Source organism: Symphalangus syndactylus, chromosome 7 (genome assembly GCF_028878055.3).
Source record: "Symphalangus syndactylus isolate Jambi chromosome 7, NHGRI_mSymSyn1-v2.1_pri, whole genome shotgun sequence".
Classification (NCBI taxonomy): Eukaryota; Metazoa; Chordata; class Mammalia; order Primates; family Hylobatidae; genus Symphalangus; species Symphalangus syndactylus.
In genome coordinates this window covers 77032008-77052231 of record NC_072429.2, presented here as the reverse complement: position 1 = coordinate 77052231, position 20224 = coordinate 77032008, and the positions used below count along the sequence as shown (strand labels likewise).

General features: G+C 33.1%; 2 protein-coding genes and 1 pseudogene across 8 annotated transcripts in view; 2 read left to right on the top strand and 1 right to left on the bottom strand.

Annotated features, from left to right (window-relative positions):
* Positions 1-1063, top strand: part of IL7 (interleukin 7) — a 65734-nt gene extending 64671 nt beyond the window's left edge. For all 4 annotated transcript variants that reach the window (XM_055286579.2, XM_055286578.2, XM_055286577.2 and 1 more), the window contains one exon: positions 9-1063. In XM_055286579.2, coding sequence (XP_055142554.1) covers positions 9-128 — 120 coding nt within the window. In that variant the 3' untranslated portion in view covers positions 129-1063. The remainder of the gene's footprint in view (positions 1-8) is intronic.
* An 8622-nt stretch (positions 1064-9685) lies between these two features.
* On the top strand, positions 9686-10071 carry LOC129486531 (renal cancer differentiation gene 1 protein-like; annotated as a pseudogene).
* Positions 10072-14040: 3969 nt separating this feature from the next.
* ZC2HC1A (zinc finger C2HC-type containing 1A) overlaps positions 14041-20224 on the bottom strand; it is a 53367-nt gene continuing 47183 nt past the window's right edge. For all 4 annotated transcript variants that reach the window (XM_055286573.2, XM_063643333.1, XM_063643332.1 and 1 more), the window contains one exon: positions 14041-16866. In XM_055286573.2, the coding sequence (XP_055142548.1) occupies positions 16701-16866 (166 nt within the window). In that variant the 3' untranslated portion in view covers positions 14041-16700. The remainder of the gene's footprint in view (positions 16867-20224) is intronic.

The window sequence follows — 20224 nt, the reverse complement described above, 5'->3', positions numbered from 1 at the left end:
TTCTCTAGGAAGAAAATAAATCTTTAAAGGAACAGAAAAAACTGAATGATTTGTGTTTCCTAAAAAGACTACTGCAAGAGATAAAAACTTGTTGGAATAAAATTTTGATGGGCACTAAAGAACACTGAAAAATATGGAGTGGCAATATAGAAACACGAACTTTAGTTGCATCCTCCAAGAATCTATCTGCTTATGCAGTTTTTCAGAGTGGAATGCTTCCTAGAAGTTACTGAATGTACCATGGTCAAAACGGATTAGAGCAATTGAGAAATGCATATTGTATTACTAGAAGATGAATACAAACAATGGAAACTGAATGCTCCAGTGAACAAACTGTTTCTTATATATGTGAACATTTATCAATCAGTATAATTCTGTACTGATTTTTGTAAGACAATCCATGTAAGGTATCAGTTGCAATAATACTTTTCAAACCTGTTTAAATATTTGAAGACATTAAATCTACGAAGTATATAATGGTTTCAAAGATTCAAAATTGACATTGCTTTACTGTCAAAATAATTTTATGGTTCACTATGAATCTATTATACTGTATTAAGAGTGAAAATTGTCTTCTTCTGTGCTGGAGATGTTTTAGGGTTAACAATGATATATGGATAATGCCCATGAGAATAAGAGAGTCATAAACCTTAAGTAAGCAACAGCATAGTAAGGTCCAAGATACCTAAAAGAGATTTCAAGAGATTTAATTAATCATGAATGTGTAACACAGTGTCTTCAATAAATGGTATAGCAAATGTTTTGACATGAAAAAGGACAATTTCAAAAAAATAAAATAAAAATAAATTCATGTAGTCTAAGGATGCTAAACCTTAGTACTGAGTTACTTTGTCATTTATATAGATTATAACTTGTCTAAATAAGTTTGCAATTTGGGAGGTATATTTTTAAGATAATAATATATGTTTACCTTTTAATTAATGAAATATTTGTATTTAATTTTGACACTATATCTGTATATAAAATATTTTCATACAGCATTACAAATTGCTTACTTTGGATAACATTTCTCCTTTGATAAAATAAATGAGTTATGTATTAACACTGCCAGATTCAGTTAATAAATCTCAACAGAATTTTTAAGATGAGATTTTTAATACTTCACTGCTCTTTAATTTTCTACTTTCATTGAATATATGACCTTTAATAGCCTATTACCAACAATGAACATGAGACATTACCTTCTATGTTAAATTTTAGTCTTTTAAAAGAAACTTGTTTAGAAATGTCTGCAGTCTTCATTCACTGATAAAGGGAAATGGAAACACTATTCTAAGCAGGCCAGAATCTACAAATAGCTGTCAGTTTTCATTGCACTGAACTCACATCCTTCATGCTCTTTCTCAGCCTCATCACCATCTAGTTACATGCTGATGGGCTTTACTTGATCTACAGAAGATGCTCTGGTGACACCCTCAGTGTGTGTTGGTAGCACTTTCCTGCCTTCTCTCACTTTCCCTGACCCATATGACATTTCACCTTCACTGGTGCGATAGCTGTATAGAATTGGATACACTTCCATACAATTTACTGAACTGCCCCATTAACAAGACTTTGAGTCAAGTATTTTTTTCTGTTTGGTTATCACTGTTAACTCCAGAAAGATGAGTTGACTAACATTTTTTAGAAGCAAATGACCCTTCACCAAGCTTGCTTTCTTCAGATGGACTTTTCTAAGTAGGCTATGCTCCCTCCATCATAAAACATGGTCAACCATGTGGTAGACCTCTACCCTGATTACTGGAGATATTGGTAAACCATTAGTTAGAGAAATGAGGAAATTTACATTCCTAAAGGTAAACTCTTGAAACTGTCCTTGAAAATGTTTCCTTCATGGCTATCTATAATGTTCCCTAACAGTGTTAAAAAAATATATTCTCTCTGGGGTTGTGGTAAAATAAGGGTCAATATTTTTTAAATGCTTGTTTAAAAACACTATTAAAATTTTCTTCCTTGGTTTCTGTCATTTGTTATAGTAGATTTGAATTTTTGAGAAAATTGGACTCAAACAGTGTATTCATCTTGTACTGTGTGTCAAACGTTTGGAAAAATTACCCACACACTTATGATTGCATTTCCCTTCTTTGTTTCCTAGCCACTAGCAAGATAGGTTGGCTAATAATGATTTGGGAGAGTATATCTACTCCACAATTAGAGACTTATCTCAATAAACATTTTCTTTTAAATATATATGTAGATGCTTTAAGTCAGCATTTTCTAAAGTTTGTCCCAAGAAATGCTAATCTTTGCCAATGCTACAAAAAGAAAAAAAAATAAGGGAAGATACTTATTTTTGATGTGAGTTAAATATTCTCTTGGAGGTTCACGATTCATATAAGTATATTAAAGTCTCTGAAAACTCATTCATGTAGCTGTGAAAAAAATTGAATAGTAATATATCATTTCTAAAACTTATTTGATTATATAACATATTTTTACATTAATAAACCCTAACTTAACACAAGGTTAATATAATTCATAGAATTAAAACTAATATAACAGCAAGGAGAATCCTGCTTTATACAGAGGGTTTTGGTTAAAAGTATTTTAAAACAGGTTTTCAGGGAATATGCTGAAGGAAATACTCTTTTCAGGAATAAGATAATTTTCTTAAAATTGATCCATGAGAAACCTGAACTAGAAAAATTTCTTTGCTTTAGGCCACACTTTCATTGACAGCCAACTTAAGAATGACATTTTGTCAACCCTATCACGCCATATAAATATTTCTCCAGAAACACGTATCTTGTACTGTAGGTCAGATAATCTTTATGGTGTTCTGTACGGGCAATCTTCATTCATCACGTTCTTACTGCATAGAATGTTGTTGCAAATTCTATGCCAATCCTGCTTAAGGTTCAAGGGGCATCTCAATTCCTTTTCCTCAATTGCTATGACTTCCATGATAATTCTAGATAATATTAATATATGTTCCCTTAGTTGTTCATAGCACTTAAGCCTGCATCATTCATTATTATTTGACCAGATTCATCTTAGTACTTTATCTTAAATACAATTTAAATAATCTGTTCATTTGAAATGTTTTATCTACCCTAAAAGAATTATGATCTTTGTCTTCCCTTCAGCTTCTAAGGGGAAAAGCTAGACATATGGTAGTTAGCAAGTCTACAGGAACTGCATTGTGCCATTCTGTTATTAATATCCATTTAAATCATCTAGAAAACACATTTCTACAATAATTTACTTAAAAATGGGTATGATAGCATCAGAAAACATAACTAATTTAGGACAATATGGCCCAACTTTGTGTACTCAAAATCATCATGCATTCTGGGTGCATTCAGGATGATATGGCAGAATTTTCTTTGATTTCTAAATATCATTTGTTGTGAAACATCTTTTGGCTTTGATTCTGACCAAATAATAGAATCTATGGAAATATCGTAGGACAAGACAATGAAATAAGTAGGTGTATTGATAATTACAAATTCTAACAGTTTTTAATGTCTAAATATAAAAATACATGCAGTCATAGACCCATAAAGTTAATATTTGAGAAAGGTGCTAAATCATCGTTTTGTCTTGGGAATAATCTGGGGTTTGATTTGCATCCTTCACATAAAAAGTGGTAAGAATGAAGTACATTTTTCTAGATAAGGCAACAATTTTCTAAATGGGGGAGAGGTCATTGTTACTTAAGATACTGTTCTAAAAGTGAACTAATTTCATATTCATATTTTACATGAAGAAAGTTAAGGCAAGTGGTAACATTAAAATTTAGTTGTTTAAATTATTGTTGATTAGTGATTTATTCTTTTTCTTCAATCTAAGTGTTTCATTCTTTCTGAAGCTTTCCCATGCTTTCCCAGGTGGAACTGATCATTCCTTCATGTATGCCTCCACTGCTCAGCTCAGCAAGTAACTCTTAATAACCTACCACCTGTTACCTCTGGGAGGGGGACATATGTTTGCCAATTTCTATCTTCAATGCTTATCACAAATTTTTTTATATTTGAAATAATCTGATTCAAATGAGAACTTTAACCTAAAAATTTAATTGGAAAGAAAACCTTATAACATATTCTAGAAATGGTCCAAATACTATCACAAATGGAAGTTCAGCTTGAAGAGTATTCAATCATGTGAGGTAAAAGTCTTCTAGCAGAACCAGCATGATCTTCCAGAAAATTACAAAGTAACCATTATCTACCCCGCCATCTCCTTCTTGCCTGGCATCCCCAGAGCTGAAGAAAAGGAAGAAAAAAATGGATTTGTTTTTTTGCCATGAAAAATCTTAATGTAAAGACTATTGCATCTTGCTGCTTAAGAGAAAGGTGTTACTTTCACTCGGGGTAAATTAAATACTAGGATTGAGACTAATCTGTTCACAGCCATTGGGATTTACTGAAGCTCCAACGTTTGAATAAAGACCACTTATTGGGAAGACGCAACACAAATACATATAATTAATTCACTCAACAAATATTTATTAAGCATCCATCTCTAGTATGCCAGTTCTGGCCCTGGAGGTACGACAAAGTCCCTGCCTTCATGGAGCATATACCCTAGAAAAGGGAAAACAGTCAGAAAAAAGTTCCATGGGGAGAACATCACAAAGATTGGTGGAGAAAGGTGGTATTTTAGGTAAGATGAAACAGGAAAGCTTCTTCAAAGAGGAGACATTTGAAAATATTTTATTGGTCTCAAATTTTTAACATATAATACATGACTGGCAATATTTACACATTTAATAAATTTAATTGAAGAATCAAAGTGATTTTGCAAGGCATCAAAGCAGAATACATCTGCTACAGTACATGATGTCTTCACAGAAATAGATTAGTTAATTATTAAATGTTAGACATTGAAGTATAGTCTATTGCCCTGAAGAGTTGCAAAGGGAGTAAAAAGCATTCCCATACACTCTTTACCAAGTTTCTGTTCCTCTAAGAAGAGATACTTACATAACCATGGTATATTTATTCAGACTAGAAAATGACATTTTTGTGTGTGTGACGGTGACTGTGCTGTGTATTGTGAGATATTTAGTGGCATCCCTGGTCTGCACCCACTAGATGCCAGTGATCTCCTCCCCCCAAATACTGACAGTCAAAAATGCCTCTATACTTTGTTTCTGGGAGACAAAAGTTACTCCCACTTGAAACCATTGCTCTAGAAGTTGTATAGTTTTATGTTTTACATTTAGGTTCATGACTTATTTGTGTACGAGACATAAAATGTGTATCAAGTTTCATTTTATGCATATGGACATCCAATTGTTTCATCACCATTTGTTGAAAAGACTGTACTTTCTCAAATGAATTTGCACTATTGTAAATTTTGGTAGGCTATATTTATGTGTGCATATTTATGGATGCTCTGCTCTGCTCTGTTCTGATAATCTATGTATCCTTTCTCCAATACCACAGTTTTAATTACTATGGCTTTATAACATTTCTAGAAATTGGGTCATTTGAGTCCTCCAGTTTTTATTTTTCAAAGTTGTTTTGGCTATTCTAGTTGCTTTGCCTTTCTATGTACATCTTAGAATCAGTCTATCAAATCAGTAAAAAAAGCTTGTTGGAATATCAACAGAGATTGCATGGAGACTACAGATTAAATTGGGGGAGAAATGGCATCTGTACTCTGTTCTTCCTTGGGATTAAGGAACATGATATATTTCTCTATTTAGTTTTTCTTTGAATTCTTCCCTTAGTGTTTTATAGTTTTCAGCATACATATTCTACAACTATTTAGTTAGATATATGCATGACTCTTTATTTGGGTTTGTACGCACATGTGTGCTTTTACAAATGGTATTGTAATATTCAAATTCAGGATTCATAGCTGATATATAAGAATGACTCACTTTTGTATATTGTTCTTATATCCTATGGACATAGGATTATCAAACTCACTTATTAGTTCTAGCTGTTTATGGAGTGAGATTTTCTACAAAGACAGTAACGACATCTGCAAAATAGAAATCATGCCTTCTGTGAACACAGAACCTTTTGAAATCTCACTTTTAAAATTCTTAATTTATCTTCTGCATAGCCCCTCCCCCAGCCAAGATTTTGTCAACTTACTTTCTGATGTTTGTATTGTAAAAATAATAGATATATTGAATTTGCATTTTAAAATTACCCATTGCCCCCTCATCAGAAGGTTTGGATACGTATTTCTCAGGAGTTTGTCACTCTACTGCTATTAAGAAACTCAGCACTAAATTAATAGTCATAAAGAGTTATGATACATTTCTACATTTCCACTTCAAGCAAATTTCAAATTTTCTAGTTTGACTCTTAAAATGTAAACAAATACTTGTTATTGAAATATGTCAATCATTCCTTGGAATATCAACATGACCTGAAAAGGATTCTGCACTATTAATTCTTCTAAGTGGCCATGTTCTTTAATCATGTGAACTCATTCCTCTGTCCCAACTAAAGGGTAGAGAGAATAGGGCAACTCCCCTAAGTGCAACTAATTAACAGGCTGGCTAATGATCTATTATATATGTCATGCAGCTTGAAAAGATGTGGTGATTTAGGTGCTCTATGCCAGGAATTACAACCACAATCTCACATGAATTTGCTCCAAATCACAATGAAAAGGAGAGGAAGTTGCAAGGTTTAATTAAGTTGGGCACTGGCAAGCTGAAAGAAAAGGGAAGCAAAAAAGAACCACCACAGTGAAGAAGACAACAGAGAATGGACAGATGAACTAAGAGAGGCATAGAGGCCCACAGATGTACCAGTCCTTAGAGTTTTCGCAGGACCTAATGATCTCAGGACCAGTTCTAATCCACATGCACCTTCTGTCAAACCCTTTTTCTCAAGGTAACTAAAAGGATCTCTGCCCTTATATATGAAAGTTCTATTGAGATTATTTTACATCGAAGGAGGAAATGAGAATGAAAAGCAAATTTATGAACATTAGGGTACTATATTAAGAAACTAGAATTAATGACTAATCTTTGCATCCTAAGCAAGACAAAGTAGTTGAGTCGACAACAAACACGGCTTTATTTCTAATGAGTGGGACTAAGGATGAGAGATTAGGGGAATGGAGTGCACTATTAAGGAAATTGATCATTTTGTTTTACACTCAGGTGGGGGAGGAAAGTCTCAGTTTGCTTCTACTCTACATTACACCATGTAATACTTTAAAACTGAGTGCTAAGAATACTTAATTTGATCAATACCTGTGACCACTTTAGGGAGGAATGGGAGACAATGATTTTCTCTTGCTTTTATGTCTCACTAATTTAGGGGCTAAAAAGTATATTCAGGTTATATGTTTAAGCCAGATCTGGTCACTCTCCTATTCCCATCTTACTCTGAGTCAGCCAAAGTCATATGAATGGCCTCTAAAGCATACATAATCTGGCTGGCTGGTTACATGACTAATTTTCTACTCTTTTCCACGCACACACCATTCTAGAGGCACTGGGTTCTCACCACAGAGCCTGTGTGCTTATTTAACCCTTTTCATGAAATACTCTTTCCTCTCCTGTACATTTGCACATATCAATCATATTGAATACTCTAACAGAAAGCACTAAATGTTAAAGGAAAATAATCCAAGAAACAAGTATAGTAAACAAAAAAGATATACAATAACGGTTCACCCCTCTTTCAGGTCTGTGCTCAAATATCACTTTTTCAATGAAATCATCCCTGAACACCCTATCTAAAATTGTTACCCTCTTCCACCCTCCCTCACATTTCCCTTCTAACCACCCCCATGCTTTTTCTCCATAGCATTGTCAGAATTTAATATGAAGCATATTTACTTGCTTGACATATTTATTTTCAATCTTCATCTATTAGAATGTGAACTTAAAAAAAAACAGATTTTTGACTGCTTTGTTCACTGCACTTAAAATAGTGCCTGGTGGGAATTAAATAAAATAAATATTTGATCAACATCTAACATGCACATATATCTAACATTATGTAATAAATAATTCATAACATTTACTGAGGCCTGTTAAATGTCACAGATTGTGGCAAAGATTTTATACATGTTACTGATAATCCTCAAATTCATCCTACAAGATACATATAATTATACTTAAAGCATACTTCTTAAATTCAGTTTGTGGTTATCTAACACTATGATTGGGTTAAGGAAGACGTCTTGTTTCAGTATATTGAATATTCTTTCCTATAAAATGTGATTTTAACACATCCCCCATTACTACAGCCACTGTAAAAGGAAAGCACAAGTTATACCAAATTTGGTTGTTGAAGAGTTTTTGAGTGCAAACAGCAGATCCGAGTCTAATCAGTTTAAGCAAATAATAATAGTAATAACTAAAAGCTATTGGGAAATGCATAGAATCTCTGGAAGAGCCAGATAGTCAACTTTGGAGGTTGTTCAGCCAGAAACAATGGCCAAGTTATAATCACCAACTTGGCACTCTTTCTGGCTGAACAGCCTCCAAACTTGGAGGGGAGGACAGTCAGTTAAGGTGCTACCATGGGGAACAGGCCACATGTTGCAATAAGAGTGTCACTTCTTGATGCTCTGCCACAGCTACCTTAGAAGCTCAGTGTCTCTCCACTAAACTCCATCATCCTCAATAGGAAATGGAGGCTGCAGTGTCCATTTCATATTACTTGTTTCAGAATCCAAGTCTGTTCAGTAGTTCCCAAGTCACATGAATACTCCCTCGCTGTAAGAAAGTATAGAAAACTATACATTCTAGCTACAATTTTGATGCAGTGAGATTTTCACCATGGAAAATTTGCCAAACGTAGGATTTTCGAAAGGTGCTAGCCATAATGATGACAAATGCCCACTACAGATAATAACACAATTTAGATTTGAAATACATCACAAATCAAAATAATTTTTCACTAGTAGACATGAGTTGGGCAGTGTTTTATATTGTCCATTGTTTTCTACTTAAATTATGGTATCTGAGCCAATAAATGATAAGACCTCTTCCTCCTCGAAAATAGCTTTCTGGTAATGACATCGGTGAGAAACAATCTTTCTACTGATATGAGAGGGAGAAACATGACAGTGTTTACTAAACGGGAACGGCATGAGAATAGACTGCCTCAGAGAGGGTATAAAGCTACTCTAGTATACAAGTTGCTTATTCAAATGGCGTTTTGATTTCATTGATAGTAAGACATATGGAAAAACCTATTTTTGAATTTTCAAATTCAAAATAGCATGTTTCCATGAATAGCATGTTTCCAAAGTGAATCACAGTTAAGGAATTAATGTTTAAAATAAAATTTTAAGTTCCTGATGTTTCTTGAAGAGTTTATATTAGTTTTCCCTATAAGAAATATAAGTTTGAGAAGATAAGTAAAAATATATATTTTTAAAACTTTCTAGTTCTTAAAATGTTCCCCTTAACAATAATTAGAAGAAAAATAATAAAACTTTTTTTAAAAAATTAAGCTTTAAATAGGCAAATATATGAAAACAGATCTAAATATTCCATACATATGTAGATATACAGAAATGTAAATATATATTCACCCCAGCTCAACAATAGCATGGCAAAATACCTCTTAAATATTTAGATCAACTGTTTTTAATTTTGTGCTCTATGGAGTAAAACTTTGCTTGTATTACCTGGACTCTTGAAATCATAGGTGATAAAAAGAGAAAGAAAAAAGAACCTGTTTTAAAATGTCCTCTTGCTGGTCGGATTCTGAGCTCCTAGCTCTTCCCCATGGCTGACCTTGAGGAGTTGTGGGTTTCTTCACCAGCCCCAGAACCCCCCTTTTTTCCCTCATCTTCAGACAGCTTTTGGCATCTTCCCCACGCAACCAGTGAGTTCGGGCTGGCCAGTTCTGAGCAGGAACAACGGCCAAATGGTAGACCTGCTGGAGAAAGTGGAGATGCAGATCAGACATGCAGCATTTTCATTAACCAAATTTCTTAAGGTCACATCTGCAGTATCAGCTCAAGTAGAACAGCTTGTCTTCAAATGTACAGAAAATGCATGTTTCCTTAAAACCTGGCGGGATCTCTTGAAAGAAGGCTATGATTCTTTGAAACCTGATGACTGATTTGGTATGCTTAGTTATTAATGGTTGTGTAATAACTCATACTTCCTCACATATGATATTTGCATATGTACTACATGTATAGAATGATCCCTTTCCAGCAGTTCTGTATATACTCAGAACGAAATTTTTCTGGGTTTTCTTGGCTTTTGTGAAAGCAGAAGGCTGATGCTATTTTTATTGCTAGTACTTGTTTATCCATTAATATTTTCTGCCCTCTAAACTTTTGTATAATCCTTTATGAAAGTTAATTTCATCAGTATATAGTTAATATTAATAGTGCCAAAGTGCTACCAGTGGCAAACTAGGTAGATCGTTATTTGTTTTCAACAAGATGCCAAGCATGTCAGAGTTTGAAGTTGAGCTTCAGCTTAAGTACAAAGGGAGGTAATTTCAAGGTTGCCAGTGATCGATCCAGTTCCATTAGGTTTAGTTCTCTAGAGCTAATGATTGTTTCTGATTTATTTCTATATCCCTAGCACCTAAAACAGTGTCACACAATAGTCACTAAATGTTTATTGAATAAAAGAGTCGACAAACATAATTAAAAGCTATTTTTCTTCCTATATATAGCATGAAGATTGTAATTGCTTCTCTAGAAAATGTATGAATCCATACTTTACTAACCTGAGGAAAAACACTCTCTTTACAGAGATTTGAACTTTGATGACAGCTTTTAAATATATATAATATAAATATATATTATAAATATATATTATTAAATTATATATATAATTTATATTTTTTATATATTTATAAAATATATTTTATAAAATATATAAAATATATAAATTAAATATATGTATTTGTACTTCTATATTTTTATAGAAGGCTTTCCTTCGGAAAATGAAAGACTATCTAGAAAGAATGCATATATTCCCCATTTTTTATGGTTATTACTTTTACAGTTCTTTTTTTTTGTAGTTGACATTTTTATGTTTGATTGCTATCTTTAAAGTGCCTTATCAAATTTATGGCTCTGTCCTGTTACCTTTTGAGCTTTGCAAACTGTTTACGTAATAATTACAAAGAAGTTACTTTGTTTCCAGTGCATCAAACTTAAATGATGCGATTTTTTTTCTATTATTTGCCCTTAGTGACAATGTTCTATTTTGCTTGTCCTGTATATATATTGCTTTTGGTGTTTTGTATTATGTGTCAAGGATAAGCCAATTAATTCTCTACCATATATAACTTCTGAACATCTTTGATATGGCACCTTAATTCTTTGTAGATATGGAGATATGTATAGAACTATATTCTAAAGCCCCACAATGGGGCTATGAAAGGGGACAGATGGATGGGCAAAGAAGAGTTTTGTTTATCATATTAGATCATAGTTCTTGATTAGTTTTCTTAGTTAAAGATCACACATAGAGTGTGATTTCTATACCAAAGACATGTTTATTTCAGTATTAGAAAAATAGTTTTCTTACACATCCTGAAAATTGCGATTTTTAAAATGTGCAAAATCTTATCAAAAGCAAAAAATAAAAATTTAAAAATTAAAAAAATAGAATGTCATCTTGAATGAAATTTAGGAAAAATAATTTCGTTAAAATTATACCTATAGTTGACAGGCCACTTTCAGCAATACAGCTATTATAAAAACAAACTAGCTTAACTAGATCACATGACATTTGTGGACATTAGAGCACAATGTAAAAGGTGGCAGTTTCAGATTAAATATTGGCAGATGAACATGAGTAACTTTGAAAAACAGAAACCTATTTGCTTTTTAAGAATTATAATGGTAATGTGCATTTATTTTAAAAATTGACAATATACAAAATATAAAAGATAACTTACCAAATATCCTTTGGTAGAAATAAACACAATATATTGAGAAATATATTTCTAGTCTTTTGTCTGTGCACTTTTTTATGTAATTGGAATATTTTATATACAAGCATTATTTGAAAATTTTTATCTTAGCAATAAAACAACCTTGTTATGCCATTAAAATTATTTAAAATTGCTTTAATGGCCAATTTCTTCAATTTTATCACTATATAGTACTATTAATCATGTTTTGCATAAATATTTTCCTATACTTCAGATTATTTCCCTAATTGTGTCTTAGAAATAAAATTACTAGGTTATGAAGCACAAATGTTTTAAAGGCTTTTAACGTAAATTCAGTCGATCTTTTCAAAAAGCATGATCAATTTATATTTCCACCATCAGTACATAAGGGCATTCATCTCAACGCCCCATGACAGGTTTTCAGTTTTATAATAATTTAAGATTGCTGATTTGATGAGTGAAAATCCGCATTTCACTGTTAACTGTACTTGACACTACTCAGCACTACTGGCTGTCTCCTATCCCCAGCCTCACTGTTGCAAATTCAAAGTAGGCGCAGAAGTAGAGGTATTTGGGCAGAGAAAAAAGAGAGGAAAAAGTGAGATACGATTGAACAGCTGGAATGATCAGTAACTTTTACTCAACATCTCTTTTCCTCAGTCCTCAGGGCTACAGAAGCAGTTCACATTTTACAGATCAAATGGACCACACACACATTCTTTCCACTGCAAATTGTCCTTTCTCCACTAGCAGGTAAAAGAGTTCTTGTTCATACTCTGGTTTCCTCCCAAGCATTGGCACAAGGAAGAAAAGAAAAAATGGGAAATGCTCAGATGTATAATTTATGGTTATAAGAAGCTCCCTCTTTAATACTTCTGCCGCACTTTTTGGTACCTTCATGATAAACAAAAGTTCCATTAAAATAAATCACTTATTTTTGTCCCACGTTGTAATTGTCTGTTTAGGTACCAGTTTCTCCAAATAAATTGTATCAACTTGAGGGCAGACACTTAATCACATCTTATTCTCTTGATCCCCATCATTGCATAACCAGAAAGAACACAAAGCATTTTTCAATGGTAAATACAAAGCTTTAGCTTTGCGCACCTTACAGTAATTGATCTAACAACTTATTAGCTCCTATTTAAATAGATGACACTTTTGTGTTAGATAATGTTAAATTAGACTAGAGGATTGGGGAAAAAAAGATCCTTATCTTAAATGAGACTATAACCTACTAAACTGTGGTAGAACTAAGACGAAATATTAAAGTAATATTTCAAGGATTATTTACTAATCCATGTCATGTCCATAAGTGATATGCTTGAGATGCATAATTTTGCTAACAAAATATCATGAAGTGTAAGTATTAAATATCTCTATCAATTACTGCAATCCTGGTGCCCCAGTTGAGCTGGGCAAAATTTCTAAAATATAAACACATTATTAAAACCACAACAAAACAAAGAAAACTACCCTTATAAATCCCTGTAATTTCATGTTGTCAAAAAATCATATGTATATTGCTGAGAGGCCTTTAAAAAGAATAAGCCAGTAATATCATGAAATAATTATCCAAATGCACCCTCTAGTGGCTAAAAAGCAATTCACATACAAGATAAGCAAAACTGTGTTTAAAATAAGGAGCATTGAGTAACATTTAACTGAAATTTTTCTAAATGAAAATAAAAATTATTGTGGCTTTAATTTCTCCACAGCTCTATTTAATAATATAGTCATTTGAAAAAAATCAACGTATCTCAATACTAAAAAATACTTACCATGTAAAATACATACACATTCAATGAAAATAAATACCCAAGCGTTCTTCTTTGTTATCTGTGTTTTCTAACAGTTTTTCATCTCCAGAGCTTCTATTCATGGTTAAGTGTTCACCTCTAACCTAAGGAAAAAAATTAAACATGTCCAATCTGAAATTTTCACTAAATTCCTTTTTAATTTTAAATGTGGTCTAAAATATTATTCATCACAAATAACTTTGCCATTAAACTGTATAGTTCTTAACTAGAAACATCCATGTTTCCTATTAACGTTGACATCACAAATGTTTGTGATTGCTAAATATATTGTCTATGAAGATAATGCCTTAAAAAACTTGTAACAAGAACATTTCTAATACTTTGATGTCAGAAAACACTTCAATATAATGGTAATACACTTTAAAAAGCTGATGACATAAGAATACAGCCAATGAAAAGCTACTTTTTATTTGTAAAAATCTGTATTTTTGACTTCAAATATTTTATTTATATTTCATTAGATTCCTATCTTTCTATGTATGGCTAAAAGACATCAGTGAATACGAACTAGCATTTTTATCCTTCATGTCTTTATTGTATAGGTTCAAATATGAAGACATTATTGGCGAAAAAACAAAAAACAAACATATAGTGGACAAGAAATAATAGTCACCACAATCATCTTACTTTTTCAACCTAACACAATTCAGAATAATACATAAGCAATTTTTACATTTTTAATTTAATCTTACAATCATCTTTTATTCTACCATACTGTCAAATACTTGTGAAAATAAAAATAAAATACATGATGCATAGAAAGACTTTTTTTAAAAAACAACTATTGCACAAATCAATGTGAGAATATGCAAGTAATATAAAAATGCATTTAAATATATTGTCACAACGTATTTCATAAGTCATAAATCTATTTCACCTACTGTTTATAATCTCTGGACTCTGGAACTAGATGATTTCTTACCAACTCATCTCCATGTGGTACATTATAACATTTATTTACTACTGTAAAATTCAGTGAGAAAAAAATGTGTGCCAATTATTTATCCTTTCCTTGAGCAGACAAAAAGAATTACGTGGTCTTAAAAAAATACTTGAAAAAAAAAACAGTGCTCAGTCTTAGATAAAACAAGTTTAAAGTTCTACATATGATTTATAACAGAAGTGATTTAAATGGAAATCTGATATGTGCATTCGTCTTCTAAATTCATTACAGCTTATTTTAGTTGATGGACTGTTTGTTTTGACCAATACGACTGAATAAAGATAACTGAGGGGAAAAAATAACTAATCAGGAAACTGTAAGTAAAATGAGAATTCCTATTAAGTTCGTAACTCCTGCCCAAACTAAACTAATAAATTTTAGAGAAATTATAAGCCACAATTCTTTACATTGTGTCTCATAGTTGATCAGAATCATAAACAAAAAAGCTAGGAATTATATAAAAGATTTGCTTGTACCTTTACAGTAAGATCAGCCGGGCGCGGTGGCTCACGCCTGTAATCCCAGCATTTTGGGAGGCCAAGGCGGGCGGATCACGAGGTCAGAAAATCGAGACCATCCTGGCTAACACGGTGAAACTCTGTCTCTACTAAAACTGTAAAAAATTAGCCGGGCGTGCTGGCAGGCGCCTATAGTCCCAGCTACTAGGGAGGCTGAGGCAGGAGAATGGCGTGAACCCGGGAGGCGGAGCTTGCAACGAGCCAAGATGGCGCCACTGCACTCCAGCCTGGGCGACGGAGCGAGACTGCCTCAGGGGAAAAAAAAAAAAAAAAAAGCTCTCTTAGGTTTCATCGAACAGAAATTACTACAGAATTACTGCCATCAAGGCAATCTACTACTAACTACTATGCTATACTGAAAGTGACAATGATTAAGAGCCGTGTCGTGATCAGGTTAAAGAGAAAAAATAATTACATTTGTGTGTATGTTTAATTAGATGTCAATTATGCATTAAAACAATACATTTTCAGTGGGTCCTTATTGTGACGTGAATGGTGTTTCAACATTAAATGCTAAAGATGAAAATATGAGTAGGAAAATTAGATATTCTCTTAACCTACTCATAACTACATGTACTTCCAAGAAAAAAATATTCAAATAGTTTGTATCTGCATGCTCTGCACTAATGATTAGTTACCACAACTATTATGATTAGGTGAGGTGATTTAAGATGCATTCAAATAATTTATTCTAAATTCAGATACAAAAAATTATGTTTTTAAACATGTAAGATTGTGCAGGGAATTCCGTGCCTTCTATATTAATTACATTTTCAAAAACAGCAAAAACTGAACTAACAAATTAAAACTATCTTCATGGGTTCTGGAAAAGGAAGAAAAAGTGAAATCTGGAAACACAATTGGAAGTAAAAAAATATGTTCAACGAATACATACAGAGGTAAAAAAAATCAGTTATAAATAGAGTAAGATAGATTTGTATTTTTAGTCTTGTGTTTTTGAAAAGGAAATTGCATAATTACATTTTTACAAAACGAGTAAGATGTTTAAATTACATAACTAATAGAGGGTTTTTTTTCTCTTAGTTTTTCGGATTTATAAAATAATTGGTTGACATGCTCTACAGGAGTGACCTTGCATACCTAATGGTAATTAAAACCGTTTCTCTCTAATTACAAAATTCCCAGCATCTATCCTACTATGATACTATCTGAAGATAGGCACCAATAATACAAATGTTTATTCAGATTTTTTGCTCAAAGTTATACTTATCCTAAAGCTTGAAGGGCTAAGCACTAGAGTATGAGAGTTTGTGGAAATGTACTTAATGTGATTTAACAACAACAGAAAAGTAACACCTAAATTAATTGTTCCATTTGAAATTATTTTCTGACAGATAAGTGAATATTTCCTTGAATGACACAGTCTGGGGTATCAGATATTTATTATATACAGTATATGCACACACATAAACACACACACATTATATAGTCAAAAGATAATGCTCCAAAATTACTGGAAATGGTATTTTGAGTATTTTCTGCACAAACTAACTAGAGGATGTGCTCTAGCTGTCCAAGCAGCAATAATCATAAACTCTGAACTTGGCTTTTTTTTTTTTTGAGATTCTATTCATAGAATCATTCTTCGAATGCCACATTCACAGCAAAACTTGGCCCATTCTACAGGGTATTTAGTCCCACACTCATGGCAGAATTTTGGTAAGTTTCCAGGTGAATTTCCTTCAATGCCTTTAATATTTCCACCATTAAGAGAAGATGCACAGTCTCCATCTGGCCTAAAAAAGTAAAGAAACAGTGTAAAGATAAAGTTCGTATCAGTAGTTTTCAACCCATAACCCTGGAGAAATATAACAATTAGCCTGCTTAATCTCATTTTTAGTATTCCTCTAGTTCAAATTTAAAAAAATCCTTGTTAGTAAATATTGTAATTCTAACATTTTTTCTTTAACATTATATTTATCTGTGTTAGGAGAATTTATCATGACTAAATGCAGCCATGCTTTCTGTATCAGTCTGTTCTCACATTGCTATAAAGAACTACCTGAGACTGGGTAATTTATAAAGAAAAGAGATTTAACTGACTCAGTTCTGCAGGCTGTACAGAAAGCTTGGCTGGGGAGGCCTCAGGAAACTTATCCATAGCAGAAGGCAAAGGGGAAGCAAGCATGTCTTACATGGTGGGAGCAAGAGGAAAAAAGAGGAGGGGCAGGTACTACACAGTTTTAAACAATCAGATATGGTGAGAAGTCACTACCACAAGAACAGCAATGGGGAAGTTCACCCCCATGATCCAATTGCCTATCACCAGGCACCTCCTCTAATGTTGAGGGTTACAATTTGACATGAGATTTGGGCAGGACACAAATCCAAACCATGTCGCTTTCCATCTGTTCTTTGTGCTAGGAATTTACTACACTGGGAGCAGAACGAACATTTATGATGTCCTTTCTGCAAACCTATCTCTGAAGAGAAAACTGGAACCCAGCCATGAAGAAAAATAGAGATCCTTAGGTTTCAAGTCTCTCTCCTTGGTCACAAGGACTGTGAGGTGATACTTCTAGTATTTATTTTAATTTTATTATTTAATGATGTTAAATTATTGTGATGCAATAAATAACAAACTCTTATGCATGCCCTCACAGGGAGGTCTCTATTATCTATTAACAAAACCTAGTTGGCCAGGCGCGGTGGCTCACGCCTGTAACCCCAACACTTTGGGAGGCCGAGGTGGGTGGATCATGAGGTCAGGAGATCAAGACCATCCTGGCTAACATGGTGAAACCCTGTCTCTAATAAAAATACAAAAAAATTAGCAGGGCGTGGTGGCAGGCACCTGTAGTCCCAGCTACCCGGAGGCTGAGGCAGGAGAATGGCGTGAACCCAGGAGGTGGAGCTTGCAGTGAGCCAACTACACTCCAGCCTGGGTGACAGAGCGAGACTCCATCTCAAAAAACAAAAACAAACAAACAAAAAAAACCCATAGTAATAAAGATAAAATAGATGCTAGATGAACTATACACTATAACAACATTTTAGAGTAAAAAGCTTGAGATTATAAAGGTTTTATCACAAATGTCAGACATTAAAGAAATCCAGATTCTACTGATGAAATAATTAATTGGAGGAACAGCTATTTGATTCCTATAGAAACATGTTTACATTCCCTCATGGCATGTGTTCTTCTGAGAACATGATACTTAATTTAAAGCCCCCAGAAAAGGAACTCTTCATTGCTAGGACGATTATAAGCATGACACTACCGGAAAAAATAAAATTTTTTTTTTTCCACAGAGGTAGTTATTGAAGAATTTTAGGTGCTCCCCGGTTTGAGTGCATCTTTCATACAAGCAATTTAGGAGTGATAAAAACAAACAAACAAATGAACACTGAACTTTCTAATGAAAGGCACTAGGGATCTAAAAGAGACAAAAATAAGGCTAAATGTCTTACAACAAGAAATATACTCTCTTAGACACTGAGAGCAAATTTACAGCATAAGCATAATTTATTTAAACCACAAAGAAGACACTAATGAATTAGAAGACATAACCCCAATCAAGAAAGAGTACCAAGGGAAAATAAGTCAGCTTTATTGTCAATGATATATGTAAGAACTATTTCAAAAAATAAAAGGTCATTTCAATGCTAGAGTATACACACTCAAGGAACTCAACACACATACCAACATTAACAAATATCAAAACTTCAACCTAACTAGTTATTGCCTAATTTCTTTACATAGTGGCTGGCAAATCTATAGTCTCAATGGTAGCATATGAGGTTTCTTGATATCTTACATTTTCTAACACAATTTATACTGTCAAGAGTTTTTTGGTTTTGCTAACCTGATGAGAGTGAAATGGATGGTAGCCTACCACTGATTTAATGTACATTTCCTGATTGCTTGTAAGGCTGAATATCTTTTCATATGTTTGTGTTATTTTTGCCCTTCAGATTATTCCTACTGTGAATTGACTATTCCCTATCCCCTACTCCCACCAAAACCCAAAGCCATTTTCTACTGTATGGGTTTTTTAAAACTTTATTTATAGAAATTCCCCACAATTCCTAGACAATAATTTGTTGGTTTATGTATATAGTAAGTATTCTCTCTCAAGCTATCATGCTATTTCATTTTATCCATGGAGCTTTTTATAGCACTAGTTTTCCTTTAAATAGGATCAAATATATCAATCTTTTGCCATACAATTTGCATTCACTAAATTATTCAAGAAATGCTTTCCTAACTTAGATGAAAATGAGACTTTCTTCTATTTTATTCTAAAATCTGTATAGCCTTCCTTTCCACATTTAGGCCTAACGTAGTTCACATGTAACTGATTTTTTTTATACCTGATGTGAGGTAGAAAGTTTTTCTCCACATATGGATGTCCAATAGTCCCAGCACTCCCACTTCCCAAATCTGTATTGCTAGTTCTGAAATGTGGCAAATTTCCAGTTACTGATGAGGCTGGGGTCTCTTGCTTACCACTCCATTCTGATAGAGTTCTGTTTGTCTATTCTTGAATCAGTATCACATCTCTTAATTACGACAGCTTCATACATCATTCACACATTTTTCTCTTTAACTTGTCCTGGCTAATATTAGGCTTTTGTGCTTCATATACATCTTGAAAACAATTTGTCAAGATGCATGAATTTCATTTGAAAATTTCACTGAATTTATACATTAATTTTGAGGAGAATAGATAGCTGTACAAGACAGCTGCGTGATATTAAAGTTTTTATGTTATAAAGAAGGTATGTAGAGGCATACCTTAGAGACACTGCAGGTTTGGTTCCAGACCATTGCTAAAATGCAAATATTGCAATAAAGCAAATTACATGAATTTGTTTGGTTTCTCAGTACCTATAAAATTTTTTATTATACTGTAGTCTATTTAAGTGTGCAATAGTATTATGTCCAAAACAACAATGCATACACATATACAATTTAAAAATACTTTATTGCTAAAAAATTCTAACAATCATCTGAATTTTCAGGGAGTTGTAAACTTTCTGCAAGTAGAGGGTCTTGCCTCAACGTTGATTCCTGCTGACTGATCAAGGATGGTGCCTGCTGAAGGTTAGGGTGGCTGTGGCAATTTCTTAAAATAAAACAATAAAGTGTGC